Below are 16,275 nucleotides of genomic sequence, written 5' to 3'. Positions count from 1 at the left end.
TCATCATCACACAAGTGTTTTATGACCAAATGTATGGATAGCGATATAAGTGATGATGAATCCAATGAGGATTCCCCCTCTCAAAAGAACTCTTTTATTTGATCAATAAGCAACAAAAGGCCTTAAAGAAACAATATAAAGAACTAAAGAAATTCAATGCCCTTAATAATATTCATGCTACATTTGTGTCTAATTATGAATAGTTATTGAGCAAATTCGAATTTCTAAACAAGGAGCATGAAGAACTTAAGGCAAAATTTGAGTGCATTGAATCTCAATCTAAGGCCCATTTGAAGCAATCTACCTCACTCTTTAATTTTAAACCTAAGGTAGATGTTTTCACTTCTTATGATGATTTAATTAATTTATCTAGCTCACCCCTTTGCAATGAGATTTGTGTTGAGAATGTTATTGTAGAATCACCTAACAACCTCATTGCATAAGAGAATGATGAGCTCAAGCAAGAAGTGGAGAAGCTCAAGAAGCACTTGGTAAGATTAAAGGGAAAGAACCATGTCCAATATCCTCAAGATAACCATACTATCATGGTGAAGAAGTTTACGGAGGGGTCCACCGTGACATGCTTCAAGTGTCATCAAGAAGGTCATAAGTCCTTCCAACACAAGCAAGTCAAGAATGAGACCAAGGAGAAAAAGAAGATGACGAACCTCTCCAACGAGACCTCCAAGCTCTACACCAAGCCTAACTACAAGGTCAAGACCAAAAGCAACCACTACAAGCTCAAGAAGAAGAACAATAACAAAGTGGTTGTACACATGGTTGGGAGAAAAGACCGGGGATAGAACCAACCCATTTGGGTGCCTAAGGAAGTCATCACCAACATGAAGGGGTCCCAAACGGTTTGGATTCCACAGAAGACTTGAAGTTCACAAGTTGACTTAGGTATTTGGAGTCTTGGCTCACAAAATGAAGTGAATGTTCAAGTAAAGAAGCCAAGTGTATATGATTGGACGTATTGATAAAGATCATGATCATCATATACCTAAATTTCTATCCAAAGGTAAATAAAACAAAGGTACTAGATGCTAAATCCTCTAAATTGATGAATTCATTTGCCTTGTCTAGAATTGCATGCTCTCAATTCAATTTATTGCAATGCCTAGTGTAGGTTTTTCATATGTTAGGTTATTTATGTTTCTCTCTTTCTTTTGAGAAATCTACATGGTTTATTAGTTGTAGATTCTTTATATGGCACTAGTTTTTCAATTGATATCCTTTATGTGTCATAAATAAATCTATAGGATAAATTCCCCTTTGTTATCAATTACAAGTACATATCTCTTATAAGTATTCAATACTTGTATGCATACATTAACGGGGGTATATCCTTTGGGTTGTGATTTTGAGACTAATATGTGCTTCAAATGATATCTTTTGTAGTCTCATGGAGCAATCTACAAGCCCCCGGAGGTATGCAATACTTAAAAGCTTCAATTGGTATTATTTTTCAAACTCTTGTTTATTTAAGCTACCTCCATGCATAATATAGCTTAAACTTCCTACATTGAAATATTGTCTAGTTATGTATATGTCTCTCTCTTATCATATGTATGCACACATATCGGGAAAGTTTAAATCAAATTATGTGAGTTTCATAAATTTTGATCCGTGTGCTTTTATTTTAATTGGTACCATATTCTTGAAATTGTGTCCTCACAAATTGTATCCCTTTAATTGGTATCATTTCATTAGATCATGATTTATGAAACTCTCTCTCATGCTCTGACGCTTTTCCTCGAGTTCAACATGTGTTTGTAGCCCTTTTTAAAATTATTGACAAATGGGGAGAAGTTTGACGATCAAAACAAGAGGTATGCCTACTGGAGAACAAGCAATGAAGTAAGATGCCAATGTTGACAAAGGGAAACTCATCTACATTTGGTATCAAGAGCATGCAATGGAGAAGCTCTAGCATGGATCGATCAAGGGAGATAGTGACAATGGAGGAAAGGAGAACCACAATAAAAGTGCGACTAAGTGGTAAAAACATGCATCCAAGCAATGTGGTAAGGTTTTTTCTCTTTACAATTGGTATCATTTATTATTTGCCACTTGCTTTGGTTGTGTTGTCACCAATCACCAAAAGGGGAATATTGTAGTGAAAATAGTCCTATTAGACCATAATTATGATTTTGGTGATTAATGACAATATAGTAAATGAGACTAACATGTTTGCTAAGTAGATGCTTTAGTAGATCTCATGGATGCAATGCATAAAGAAGCCATCGCAGCCGGGATAAAGTTTGGTTGAATTGGACTTGGTGTGGACATTTGCCGAGTCATTTGCCGGTAACTTGTTAACCCTCTGACTTAGTGTGGAGCGGTGACAAGAAGATTGTGCAAGGATATAGAGGCCCTTGTCTTTGTGACTAAAGCTCCAAAGTGAAAACGATGTACAAGTGATCGGAAGAGAGATTAGTGGTGAGATCTTATCTTGGTGGTTTGGTGGCTTATCGTGCTTGATATCCTGTCTTGGTGACATGGTAGCTCAAGAGTCATGGCCGGAAGAGACTTGGCGACCGGGAGCATATCCTTTGTGGAGCTCCAACGTGGATTAGGGGTGGCTTGTGTACCACCGGTACCACGGGATAAAAATATCTTGTGCCGAGTTTATCTCTCTACTTTATTTACGTTTACGCATTTACAATTTACAATTTATCATACTAAAGTAGATTACAATCCTCCTGAACGGTAGAGTAGACACACTAGATAAATCTAAAACACATTTAAATAAAAATTAAGATAAATTTATCTTATGAAGTTTTGAAACCATTAGTTTCTAAGTGTCTTAATTCACCACCTCTTACAACATCACTGATCTCTACAGTAGCCTTGTTCTCATTACTACTGTTCAGTTAATTGCCTTGATTATTGGTCTCTACTTGTGACTAGCATTCTATCCTGTTTATCCTGTTTAGAGCTGATTTAATTCTAAAACTTGATAATGTGACTGACACACTTTAGCCAAGGACTTAGAATAGCCATTTTTTTTCGAAACGAGAACCCGCATGAGAACTACCTGTTATACTAATAATGGGAGGTTATATACAAGATTTTCATAAAAAAAAGACATGGTAAAAAAAGTCTGACTGAGAGAGCGGTCAGACGGTAACAAGGGCCTATTCTCTCATAAAAAGGTACTCTAGGCGCCACACCCCTGCAGAGCCCTAGAGGCATGCCTCTTCTTTAATTCGTTAGGTGATTTGGAGTGTAGATCATTCCACTTGCTAAAGAATAGCCATTTGTGGTTGGAAGGCCATTAATTTGGTAATCAACCTATGTTGAGAAGAAAATAAAAATTAGCATAAATACTTGTTAATATGTATCCAGTGTTTTCCTATCTTATTTTGTCAATTGCCATATTTAATATCATGTTGAATATGAGTAGGATAATCTTTGCTTTACATGTATTTGAAATGCTCATGTTCATGTGTGCGATTTTCGTATATGGATTTCATGCCTTTAGTTATATATTTAAATTAGGGATTAATTTAATCTGTATGTTGCTTAAACAACCCTTGTCCCAACAGGTTTTCCTGCAGTTTGGCAGCCGCTGTCAGTGAAGACAATGAGTCATATAACAAGGGGAATGTGCGGTAAGTATGAAGAGATTGGTTGGACTAGGAGTACTCTTGGAAACTGCATCGTATATTTTGCAACCGATTGAAGATAAGTTCATTTTGGTGCTTGCAGGAGACACCGTGTATACTGGCTTTACAATCCGTAGGCAACATAGTTCTGGAACCCAGCTGTTTCCTGTGAAACTCTAGCAGAATTCTTGTGGAACTACTGCACTGCAAACATCCTCTTAGAAAACTGTGTAAAGATTCAAGTCGTGTCGTTTGAGACTATGGTACTGTCACTAGTTTTTCAACACTTTTTCAACACTTGAAGCATCAATTAAAAAAGATCTAGATTCAACTATGAGACAACCTAATCACAAACATCACAATTTGATTGAACCAACAATCTAATCCTTGAAACCATACAATGCGCCCTAATTTACCAACTTTGACATGATACTATACTTACACCTCCATCCTACAAAAGAATTTCAGCTTTAATCCTTCCATATTCTTTTGCAAAGACCATGGCAGCTTCTCACAAATTTTTAACCTTCTTCGCACACATGCCATGCCGTGACCACGTCCCCTAGCTCCACCCTGAGCTCCTCCCAGCCGAAGGCCTCGGCCTCGTCGCCGTCGCCGCCCTCCAGCCTCAGCTCCACGAGCATCAGCGCCGGGGACACCTCCGACATCTCCATCGACATCGCCACCAGTCCTGACAGGCCGCCCAGAGGTAGGCGCTCGACTCCCTTCTTGCCCACCATGAAGTAGCCGAGCTTCGCGCCCGACTGCCCGAGTCGCTCCACCGTCTGCTCCGGCGACGCCGTCGTCATGAACCGTTTCTCACGGATCCGCCTGCTCTCGCCGAACAGCCCGGATAGGTCGAGCCCCGGGGACATGGAGATGATGTCGAACGCGTTCAGCGCAGGCAGGGCCTGGAACGCCAGCTCGCGCTCCTGCTGGCCGCCGAGGAGGCCTCCGAGCTGGGAGTCGACGCTTCTCGAGCGCTTGAACCACGGGTGGCTCCCGAGGTCCGCGACGGCGAGGCGGGTGGCTGGGTTGGGGTCGAGCAGGCGGGACACGAGGCGGCGCGCTGGCTGCGACACCCACCGCGGGATCGCGTACTCGCGGCGCTGCGCCTTACGGCACATGTCGGCGATGTTGGAGTCGTCGAAGGGGAGGTGGCCCGCGAGGAGGACGAAGAGGATGACGCCGCAGGACCAGGCGTCGGCCTTGGCGCCGTCGTAGGCCTTGCGGCGGAGGACCTCGGGCGCGGCGAAGGCGGGCGTCCCGCAGGCGGTGTGCAGGCGCCCGTCGTCGCGGAGCGAGTCCGGGAGCGCGGCGAGGCCGAAGTCGGAGACCTTGAGGTTGCCGTCGGCGTCGAGGAGCACGTTCTGCGGCTTGACGTCGCGGTGGGAGACGCCGCGCGCGTGGCAGTAGATGAGCGCGGACACGAGCTGGAGGAAGACGCGGCGCGCGGCGTGCTCGGGGAGCCTGCGCGCGCCCAGGGAGGCGAGCCTGGAGAGGAGGTCGCCCCCCGGGGCGAGCTCCATGACGAGGTAGACCTTGGAGCGCGTGGCGAGCACCTCGTGGAGGCGGAGGACGTTGGGATGGCGGAGGCGGCGCATGGCGGAGACCTCGCGGAGCAAGCGCGCGGCCATGCCGGTGGCAGCGAGCTCGGGCTTGTCGAGCACCTTGACGGCGACGGGGTCGCCGCTGGCGAGGGAGCGCGCGTGGTAGACCTTGGCGAAGCTGCCGCGGCCGAGGAGGCGGCCGAGCTCGTACTTGCCGAGGAGTGGCGCGGCGGTCTTGGGCGCCTTGCTCTTGGCGCCGCCGGACATGGCGTAGCCGCGCGCGTCACCAAGGCAGGCGCACCTGTCGGCTTTGATGACTTGCGGGATGGCGGTGTGGTTTACAGGGGAGGGGGTTTGGTTGGTATTATAAGGCAACCAGTGGTTGAGTTGGTACGTTGTTTGTGTTTATAGTGGCTTTGTTACTTTTGTCCCTACCTTTTGTATTTATAGTGTCAAATTACGGTTACCGTAGATTGCATATTTGGGTCCGTGACAAAATTTTAAGACCTATTTGGACGGCAGAAATTTTATAGACTTTCAAGAAATGAAGTTGTTCGAAACACTGGCGGCAGAATATTCTTCTTAATCTCATTTGACGCCATGGTCTAAACGTTAATATGAATCTTTTTTACTCGAATTTAGATATTTATATTTTTCTTCATGAAAAATCTAAGAGTCCAAGAAAAGGATATCTTCTCCAAGGTTGATCCCTGATTCTTTATAAAATAATACACTAGTACGAGAAACTACATACTCAAGAAATTGTCTAGTTGATAATATGCGTTCATCATGATGCCACATTTGCATGCACATGGTAGTTGTGATCTGTGCAGTTCTATGAAGAAAATGATGTTATGCATTTTATCAGATAGAGTTAAAAGTTATGTATAAATTTATTAAAAATAATAGCACTTTTAAATTAAATTTAATTTAATTTCTCATATAACATGAATAGATACAGATAATCAATTATCGACTGGCTCGGATGAATCTGATAAGATTCGAGTAGAATTGACTAGAATTCGACCAACCTTAATCAGTCTCAACAAGATATTTGAGAAATATCTTGACTAGTTCACTCGAGAAAAGTATCGACTAAAATACTTGAGTAGTATCTCGATTAGTTTACTCGATTAAACACTCGAGTAAGACTGTAATGTATCGGAGTAAGACTGTAATTTTACGTAACCGATGGTGACATGAGATGTAAAAATCCTCATGATGTCGATGCAGCAGGCGATTATGAAGATAAAGTAGTCAAAATTGATCTCGATGTAGTAGACGGTGACGATGATAAAAATATAAACGAAATAATATATGATAATATAGATGAAATAGATCTTGAGCCACGTGACCAGAGTGCTTTTAAAAAGCGTGAGTAAGACAGAAGATTTCCGCATCCCGATTCCGGCCGTGCGCAGGTGAGAAACGGGGAGCCCGGGACGCCGCGCTGTTCCTTAGCCTTTTGCAACCTGGCGGCTGGACGCGGAAAGGAACCGAACCGACAGGGGAGGGCCAAAATATCAGAGGAACCAGTTGCAAACCTGCAACCTTTTTTTTTTGGGCCGGGGAAAAGAAAATCTGGCTCCGCGTATGGTGTCCGGGCTGGCTCCGCGTATGGTATCAGGGCTGGCTCCCGTCGGAGAGATGTCTGTCAACCACGCGGCGGTGTTCCCGTCCCCGGTGGCACCAGGAACCTTCGGCCATAGCACCAGCACCGGCCGACTTGGGGTGTAGGAGTTGTTACTTTACCACATGCATTTCGTACGGATAATGCTTTGTTCGCTTAATTTCAAAAGGTTGGGGAGAAGTGGAATATTGATTTTGAAGGAGTTGAATTATAACGGAAAAATCTTCCAATAGAGCATTTGATGGAACTCATATGAAATGTTTGTTGATTGGTTTGCTTCATAGAAATATTGGGAGAATTCTAATACATGGCGATCTTTTATGGAAAGATTCCTTTGTCATGCATTGACAATCTCTCTTTGAATTCTTGTGAAATATATATGAAGCAATCAAACACATGATAATAATTCATCTGCTCTATAGACTTCCGGTGTTATACAATTCCTATGTTCTTTTTTTCTTCGGAAATGGGTTGGTTTATGTCAATATATAAACTGGATATTACATCCTGTAGGAGAGTCCTGGAAAACAACCAAGTTACATAGCTCACAACAAATTCTTTGTGGCACTATCTTCTTCGTTTCGGATAGATCGAACGGGTTGTTGTTGATGATTGGTAAAGTCGATTATATAAATATTTATTTAAAATAGAAATATCTGGCTATCAGTTGTGTGTATCGAAGAGTAGAATACGAGATTTTATAAAAGTTCAGACCTCCTTTAGAATGTCGATGATAGTGTGTCTAGATATAATTCTAAGAATGTCGATGAGTTTACTCATGTTATAAATCCTGAAGCATATATGGATGAATCTAATCGTAGCTTAAATCTGTTGTGAATTTCAATAGGTTACTTCTATATCTATCCCACTAGGCTTGATTTGTAGATGGAACTGGTTCTAGCCACAAACCGGTACTGATAGTCCTTTTCAGTATCGGTTCTTAACACCTCAACCATTATTCATGCGCGGGTGTTTAACAACCGGCACTGATATATCTTCAGTCGCGGTTTTTTAACAACCAACACTGATAGGGCGCTACTTATGACCTGTTCTGTAGTAGTAAATGCTGACACGACATACCTAGCAGGACCATGCCTCAGCTGACGCCGCGGCACACCGTGCAAGCACAACACAGTTTGGCTAAGCACCACCCCGCCGCACCTCCGCCCCGCCCTGCCTCACCCGCCATCACCGCGCGCCACCCCCTGCCACCGCTGCACGCTGTCGCTCAGCATGGTTCATTTAGTTAGACGGGCATGATAGACCGTGCCTAGCTAGACTCGTGCCGGGTCGACCAGTCAGGTCAAGTTAGCCAGGTCAGGAGGTTTCCTCGGTAGCAGTGGTTGGAATTGGATGCTCCTTTGTGACCAACTCATGTATGTACCAACTATCAAAATTTGAGGGGGTTGCATTATTGGCCAGTCGCGCTTTAATCTGGATGTTGGAGGAGGCCAAGCATCACAATGGATGGTTCCACGAAGCACTGTCGCCGCATGACGACCATGCTCGCGCGACACGACTATGGCGCCAGCCGGTTAGCCCAACGATGACGCAATCGGATGGGCGTGTATTGGGGGGAAAATAGACCAGTCTGAGGATAATGGTTGATGATTGCTATCAAAGGTCCTTCTGGAGCCTTCGGTCTCCGGACTCTCAGTAGGAGGCCTGGCCCTCAGAAGCTACGGACCCCTTCGGGCCACCCCTCCGGTGCCCATGCGGCCTTCCAAAGCCTAAAGATGCAGCTAGCCTTCAGAGATAAAATCAGGGAAGAAAAGGACACCCCCTACAGCCAACCCGACGTGAGGCGATGGGCGATTAATGTCTCAGCAAGCCTATGCCCAGGGAGCATGCCTCCCGAAGCCTCCATCTCCCGGAGCCATGCCACACGAAGCCTCCATCTCCTGAAGCCATGCCTCCCCCGGAGCCCCCATCTCCAGTGCTCGGATAGGCTTCCCAAAGGCTACAAGGTAAGTCATCAAGCCTCAAGAAAGATCGGCCAGAAGGGAAACACCGGTCATCCTTTGCATGCGAGGAAGTGACCAGCATTAAATACCTAGGTTAGTGGACACCGTCTTGACACCCCAGTACAATAGAGGTTATTTTGACACCCCTGACAGCGCGGCGCCGGGCCCAATTGGTGACCGGCTCACCCCTTAGGGTGCAAGTACCACAATAGTTACTATGGTAGATATTTATCCTCTATGAAGGGTAAAAAGTAGTTATCCGAGATAAGACACACTAATTCGCCCATGTCCTAGATATTTGTACATTTTGATAACTTGCACACTAAGCTATGTACCACCCTATAAATAAGGGGTAGTAGTCATTTGGAAAAGGAGGTCACAAGGAGAATGCTCAAGGCAACACGCAGTACACAAAGGTGCTCAAGTGTTAAACCACGTTGTGATACTCACCCAGACTGATCCATTTTTCTACTATCAATACATTTGTGGTGTTTCTTCCTCTCAAACTTCGTCTCCAAGATTGAGTCTCCTCCTTAGAAGAAACTCTTGCCGTACTTGCTGGGACAAGATGAACTCTTGCCCCAACACTGGCATCATCTGTGGGGACTTGAACACAGAAGTGTTAAAGAGAGGTAGGAATTCACCAGAAAAACCACCAACGCGCTAGCCGCCATATCCACCGTTGCAACCATGCACACCACGTGTTACCTCCAGCCCCGCTACCGTATGGGACAGCGTTCCTTCGGCCTTGACCGACCGAGAACCTTGGGTTGGTACGGAAACTCTAGACGACATGGAGGCCTTCCGGCCTTTGCATGGCAAAGACCTCACTGCACTAGGAGAGGTCGCGATCGAGGTCGCAGCCAGGCATGCCGCTTTCAGTCGTTCTGGGTGGTCGAACCCAGGAATGTTCCCGCCTGAACTTGGACCCAAGGTATCTCCTTTGATAGCACTTGGGATGCCCCGGGCGAGCCAACATCTTAGGAGAATCTATCTACCCGGTGGCCTCCTCGGGCCCCTCCAACGAAAGAGGATTCCGAGGAGGCACATGGATCCAGAGCGCGTAGACTCCGCCAGTGCCTCCAACGCAGCACTCTGGACGCCAACCGTGTGTAGGGAGCCCCAAGTCCACCTTGTCCAGGGAGGCGTAGTCGGAGCCACTCCGAATCTGAAAACTGGTACACCAGACGACCTCGATGGTCTCCCCAAAGGAAAGGAGGCCCTAGGGAAACCACGGGCTTCGAGGCGCGTGGCCCCCGGCAGCGACCTCAACATCAACCACAAGCTCCGGTACCCCTGGAGGCATACGGGTGTATCCTGCATAGACCAGGGTGCAGCCACAACATCAACGACTGCAGAACCCTCACGACCTTCTGGGAGGAGTACCTCGGAAGACAAGCAAGATACTTGGCCTCAGAGGGAACCAATGAAGGACGGCACATGGGTTGAAAGCCTGGGAAAAACTCCTAGGCAAATCCTTGGCCCTTGGACCCTGCTCCATCGCCACCAACTCTGCCATCGACGGTGCAATTTCCCACCAACGAGGACTGAGTTGGAGAACACCGTCGCCAGGCTCCGGACGGATTACCTCTGGAGCTAGGGAACATCTAAGGGTCGAGGCGGTCGAGGGCCACCTTTCCCGACTAGCCTTTGGCTCCACCTTCGACACGCCATCGCCAGGCTCTGGACGGATTACCTCCGGAGCTGGGCAATGGCTAAAGGTCGAGGGGGTCGAGGACCACCTTTCCCGACTAGCCTTTGACTCCACCCCCGACACGCTGTCGCCAGGCTCGGAACGGATTACCTCCAGAGCCGGGCAATGGCTAAGGGCCGAGGGGGTCGAGGACCACGTCTCTCAGCCTAGCCGTAGGCTTTGAGGCCCTCAAACCTCATAATAGAGGCCTTATTCTGGAAAAGGTATGCCCACTACTACCTATTGATAGTTTACCCAGTTGGTCTATCTTTCGTACAGTACGATCCAAATATGTTGGAGGCCTCCAACCTTACTGCTAGAAGTTTTTACAACAGATAGCCACTAGATAGAAATGGTAAATCTAGATTACGTACCTGTTTAGCAGTAAGTAGTAGAACTTAAGTTACATCTTCATTTGACATGAGTTATGAATAGTCGTCTGACCTAGCTATGTCTTACACTGTAATTAGCTGCTTATTGCTAACAGTAGACTACAAAACTTAACTAGTACATAACCATGAAAAAACCCACACCTGTAGCCCCGCCGCATGCCTAGGTCACCTAGAGGGCAGAGTATGCTAAGGTGTCCTGAAAGGCATTGCATAGCTTCGGTAGTGTTGAAGCCACGCCTCGGGAGATGTCCTTGGAGGCGGAGATGCGGTGCTCTGAGGAAAGCTGTCGCAAGGAATCCTCGTTGCACGACATGCCTACACACCGCGGGCACACCAAGCCTAGGTCACCGCGAAGGCATCAAGCCTAGGTTTTCTAGATGGCGTTGCATAGTCTTGATATTATGTAGATGCCGGTTATCAAGGGACTTCCTTGGTAATGTAGTTGCGGCGCCCCCAAAGGATTTCTTCGGGAGGTGGGACACGCCCACACACCTGTAAGCATTACTTGCCTAAACCTAAAGTCACCTAAAAAGGTTTCCCGGAGGGTAGGCTTTGCCCTGGTAGGCAGTGGAGCCCACACACCTGCAGCAGCACAGTGTGCCTAGGTCAGCAGAGGGCAGATTATGCCAGGGTGTCCTGGAAGGCATTATGTAGCCTTGGTACTGTGGACGCCGCATATCAAGGGATGACCTTGATGTGAGGATGTTGTGCTTTGAGGAATGCTGTCGCAAGGAATCCTCGTTGCATAATATGCTTATATACCACGAGCACAACACACCTAGGTCACCGTGAAGGCATCAAGCCTAGGTTTCATGGAAGGTATTGAATAGCTTCGGTAGTATAAATGCCACGCGCCAGGGCACACCCTTAGTGGATAGTATTGCGGTGCACTCAGGGCGTTTCCTTGGGAGCACGACAATCCTACACACCGCGGGTGTAGCATGCCTAGGTCACCTGGAAGGCAAGACTGCTTAGGTTTCTTGGAAGGTATTGAGTAGCTCCAATAGTGTGTAGAGCCTTCGGCATTAATACATGCCAAAGGGGATACAAAACCTCCGGCAAAAACGGAGAGACCTACCAAACCTCTGGCAAAAACGGAGAGAGCTACAAAACCTCCGGCAAAAACAGAGAGACCTACAAAACCTCCGGCAAAAATGGAGAGTCTTACAATATCTATGACAAAAACGGGGAAATCTTACAAAACCTCTGGCAAAAATGGGGAATCTTACCAAACCTTCGGCAAAAATGGAGAGTCCTACAAAACCTCCAGCAAAAACAGAGAGTCCTACAAAACCTCTGACAAAAACGGAGAGCCCTACAAAACCTCCGGAAAAAACGGAGAAACTTGCAAAACCTCCAGCAAAAACGGAGAGTCCTGCGAAAGCTCTGGCAAAAACGGAGTCTTACAAAGCCTCTAGCAAAAATGGAGAGACTTCCGAAAACCTCCGCGAGACGGAGCGTCTTACTAAAACCTCTGCCAAAATGGAGAGCCTTACCAATCCTCTGCCAAAAAGGAGGAAACTTCCAAAACCTCTGCAGGACAGAGAGCCTTGTAAAAACCTCCGCAAGATGGAGAGTTTTCAAAAAACCCCTGCAAATGGGGATGTATTTCAAAGAAACCTCCGCTAAACGGAGAAGTTCCATAAAGACCGATCGAACAAAACCTCCCGACATATTGAAGACAAACACCTCCATGCCGGAGAAGTGCGAAACCACTAGCCTCCGAGCGGCACAACCAATAGATCAAAGGGGTATAGATCCCCCTCCCCATAGGAAGAGGTATGGCCCGCGTAACTCAAACACCTATGGTAAAAGGGGCAGTAGCTTCCGGCACGCCGTCACTAGGCTCCGGGTGGATTACCTCCGGAGTCGGGCAACTACTAAGGGCCGAGGGGTCGAGGACCACCTCTACCGTCTGGCCTTTGACTTCGCCTCTGACACACCATTGCTAGGCTCAAGGCGGATTATCTCCGGTGCTGGGCAACGGCTAAGGGCTAAGGGGGTTGAGGACCACCTCTCCCATCCGGCCTTCAGCTTCGCCTCCAACACGCCGTCGTGAGGCTCCGAATGGATTACCTCCAGAGCCGGGCAGCAGCTAAGGTCCGAGGGGGTCGAGGACCACCTCTACCGTCTGGCCCTCGGCTTCGCCTTCGACACGCTGTCGCCAGGCTCCGGGTAGATTACCTCTGGAGCTGGGCAGCGGATAAGGTTCGAGGGGGTCGAGGACCACCTCTCCCGTCTGGCCTTCGGCTTTGCCTCTGACACGTCATAGCCAAGCTCCAGATGGATTACCTCTGGAACCAGGCAGCGGCTAAGGGCCGAGGGGGTCGAGGACCACCTCTCCCATCTAGCCTTCGGCTTCGCCTCCGACACGCCATCACCAGGCTCCGGACGGATTACCTCTGGAGTCGGGCAACGGCTAAGGGCGGAGGGGGTCGAGGACCAACTCTCCCATCTAGCCTTCAGCTTTGCCTCTAACACGTTGTTGCCAAGCTTTAGACGGATGGCCTCCGAAGCTTGTCCCCAAAGGTTCCAGATGGACTTCGTTGGGTTAGAAATATAGAACAAATTTGGAAGAAGGCCCTACCAACACCGAACTCGAGGAGTATGCGATGACCGGGAACGATGAGGTCGCCACTACTTCACCTGGCCCCCCTTAGTTACCCTACATGTCTACCACTATGAGATTCCCGAGGACACCTCTCCCCTGGAAGGAACGAAACTGGCTATGATCTATGCGAAGGATCGGTACCTTGGTCATCCAAAAAACTAGCCATTGCTTATGAAGGGGATGAAGAAGCGCAGCACGAAGGCACGAACGCACATAGACATGCGGTCACCTGCTCCAAGGATCCCCTCACACTTTGGCCCAAAAAGAGATACAATCGCCCCCAAAAGTCCAAATTATATTATTAAACAAATCATGCATCCAGAGCATGTGTACAAAGAAGCAAACAGTACAAAGGCCGCTATGGAGGAGACAGATTCTGAAAGAGCAAACCAGGGGGTGAAAGAGTACAAGGTGGCAAAAGGCAATTATGGCCCGTGGCAAGGCCATAGTCAAATGGCAAGACAAGGATGTCCACGAAGCACCCCCGAAGGCCACCTTCGGCTCCTACGAATCACGACAGGGGCCGCGCATGGAGCGGCGTATGCACTTCATTCGTGGCCTACCGCCATGGAAGCTGATGCAGTAGCCGGCCTCGACTTGTCAGAAGACGAAGAAGAAACTGATGGAGCCACCGTTGGGGCCTCCTCCCGCTTCTTCTTGGCCCCCTCCCTCACCGTCGAAGCTTGCTCCTCCTCATCACTCTCCCTCCGCAGGAGATCCTAGTCGATCTCCTTATCGTCGTTGAAAATATCGATTATCTCAACAAGCGTGGTCTCCCAAACCGGGGGGTGGGCAGGGGTGACAGGCATATGTCCACCCCGTAGGGACGGAAGCCAGATGGCCACTAACGCCACCACCGATGGCCGAGACAGCCCAGCCCTAGTAGAAGCAGTCAAGATCATCGACAGTTCCAAAGAGGATGGCAGGAGGACAATGCCATGTTCAAGGTCAAGTTGAGTGCTCCCTCGTGGGGCGGTGGCAAATCCAGCCGGATGACCCCAACTTTATATCCAGGCCAAGCAGCCATGTATGCCCAGGAGGAGAAGCGAAACCAACGCGGTGTAGCAACATGGCATCCCTCATTAATCTCTGGGGGCCCGTGGCCATATCCCGATCGTTCCACCGACACATGGTAACATCCCATGGCAACGCCTCATTTTTCTTGCACGAATGTCCCGTCATGTTAATGACCTAGATTCCTTTCGGCGCATGCCAGTTGCATGGGCACAAGACCCTAAACAAACCGACACATTATCCAGTCAGAACGTGCCAGTGACACATCCCATCCTACCCTTCTCAAACTGGCGAACATGGGGATTCCTCGATCTCATACGTAACCCCGACTCTAACAAACTCAAATGGCGAGAAGACCCATCACAAAAAAAGTTCGAAGAATCTAAATCAGCCTCAGCATGGACCCCAGAGAGCGTCACCTCTTGAAGCCTCCATCTCCTGGAGCCATGCCTCCCGAAGCCTCCATTTTCAAGAGCCATACCTCCCCTAGAGCCTCCATCTCCAGGGCTCTGACAGGCTTCCCAAAGGCTACAGAGTGAGTCATCAAGCCTCAAGAAAGATTGGCTAGAAGGGGAATACCGGTCATCCTTTGCATGTGTGGAAGTGACCGGTATTAAATACCTAGGTTAGTGGATGCCGCCTTGACACCCCAGTACAATGGAGGTTATCCTGACACCCCTGACAACGCGGTGCCGGGTCACAATTGGCGACCGGCTCACCCCTTAGGGTGCAGGCACCACAATAGTTGCTATGGTAGATATCCTCTATGCAGGGTAAAAAGTAGTTATCCGGGATAAGACCCAGTAATTCGGCTAGGTACTAGATATTTGTACATCGTGATAACTTACACACTAAGCTATGTACCACCCTATAAATAGGGGGTGGTAGTCATCTGGAAAAGGAGGTCACAAGGAGAACGCTCAAGGCAACACGCAGTACACAAAGGTACCCAAGTGTTAAACCATATTGTGATACTCCCCCAGACCGATCTATTTTTCTATTATTAATACATTTGTGGTGTTCATTCTTCTCAAACTTCGTCTCCAAGCTTGAGTCTCCTCCTTAGAAGAAACTCTCGCCGTACTTGCTGGGGCAGGACGAACACTTGCCCCAACAGTGTCTGATAGGCTCTCGAGCCAGCAGCGTCGTCAAGCATAGGAGCAGCATGCATGCCATGTATGAAGGTGTCCGTGCCATCTGCTCCTAGCGTGAGCGCGCTAAGAAGGAGCCACACACAATTGGGGTTGGTGCAGCAAATTGCCCGATCGGAGCAATGCTAGCAGCCTTCACTACAACAGAGATCATCAGTGCCACCCTATTAGTATCGGTTAGGACAAACCATGACTGATGAAGTATTAGTGCTGGTTCATAACTTCCCGTGCTTGATCAATGATTGAGCCATATTGAACTGACACTGATACCTGGCTATTAGAAAAAACCGACACTGATACTTCAGTGCCGGCTGGTAACCATGAGCTAGCACTGATAATGAGTATTAGTGTTGGTGCCAGCTAATGGTTACCAGCTGGCACTGAAAATTCGATCAAACCCGGAATTTAAATTTGCTCTAGTTTTCTCGCGCGTTGAGGTTCGATCGATCTCTCACTCCCTTATCTCTTCCACACCTTTCTCTCTCCCTTATCTCTTCAGTTGCTCTCTCTCCCTTATCTCTTCCACACTGTTCCTCTCTCTCCCTTATCTCTTATAGTCCCCACCGCCATCCTCTGCTCGCGGCTGTAGCACCCCATGGCGCCCAACCCCCTCCCACTCCTCCCCCACATGCTGCTCTGCTGCGCGACCCTGCCCTACG

At 48.0% G+C, this 16,275-nt stretch overlaps 1 protein-coding gene across 1 annotated transcript; it reads right to left on the bottom strand.

Annotated features, from left to right (window-relative positions):
- Positions 1-3,898: 3,898 nt before the first annotated feature.
- Positions 3,899-5,584, bottom strand: LOC133915828 (CBL-interacting protein kinase 7-like). The gene has a single exon (XM_062359166.1). The coding sequence runs from the start codon at positions 5,426-5,428 to the stop codon at positions 4,133-4,135; it is 1,296 nt and encodes a 431-aa protein (XP_062215150.1). The 5' UTR covers positions 5,429-5,584; the 3' UTR covers positions 3,899-4,132.
- Positions 5,585-16,275: the final 10,691 nt, after the last annotated feature.

Source organism: Phragmites australis, chromosome 4 (genome assembly GCF_958298935.1).
Source record: "Phragmites australis chromosome 4, lpPhrAust1.1, whole genome shotgun sequence".
In the NCBI taxonomy this organism is placed as follows: Eukaryota; Viridiplantae; Streptophyta; class Magnoliopsida; order Poales; family Poaceae; genus Phragmites; species Phragmites australis.
The sequence above is the reverse complement of the archived record's forward strand: the minus strand, read 5'-3'. Positions and strand labels throughout refer to the sequence as shown.

Excerpts from the sequence above, each read along its gene's own strand:
- LOC133915828 (XM_062359166.1), bottom strand. The coding sequence starts at position 5,428 with ATGTCCGGCGGCGCCAAGAGCAAGGCGCCCAAGACCGCCGCGCCACTC.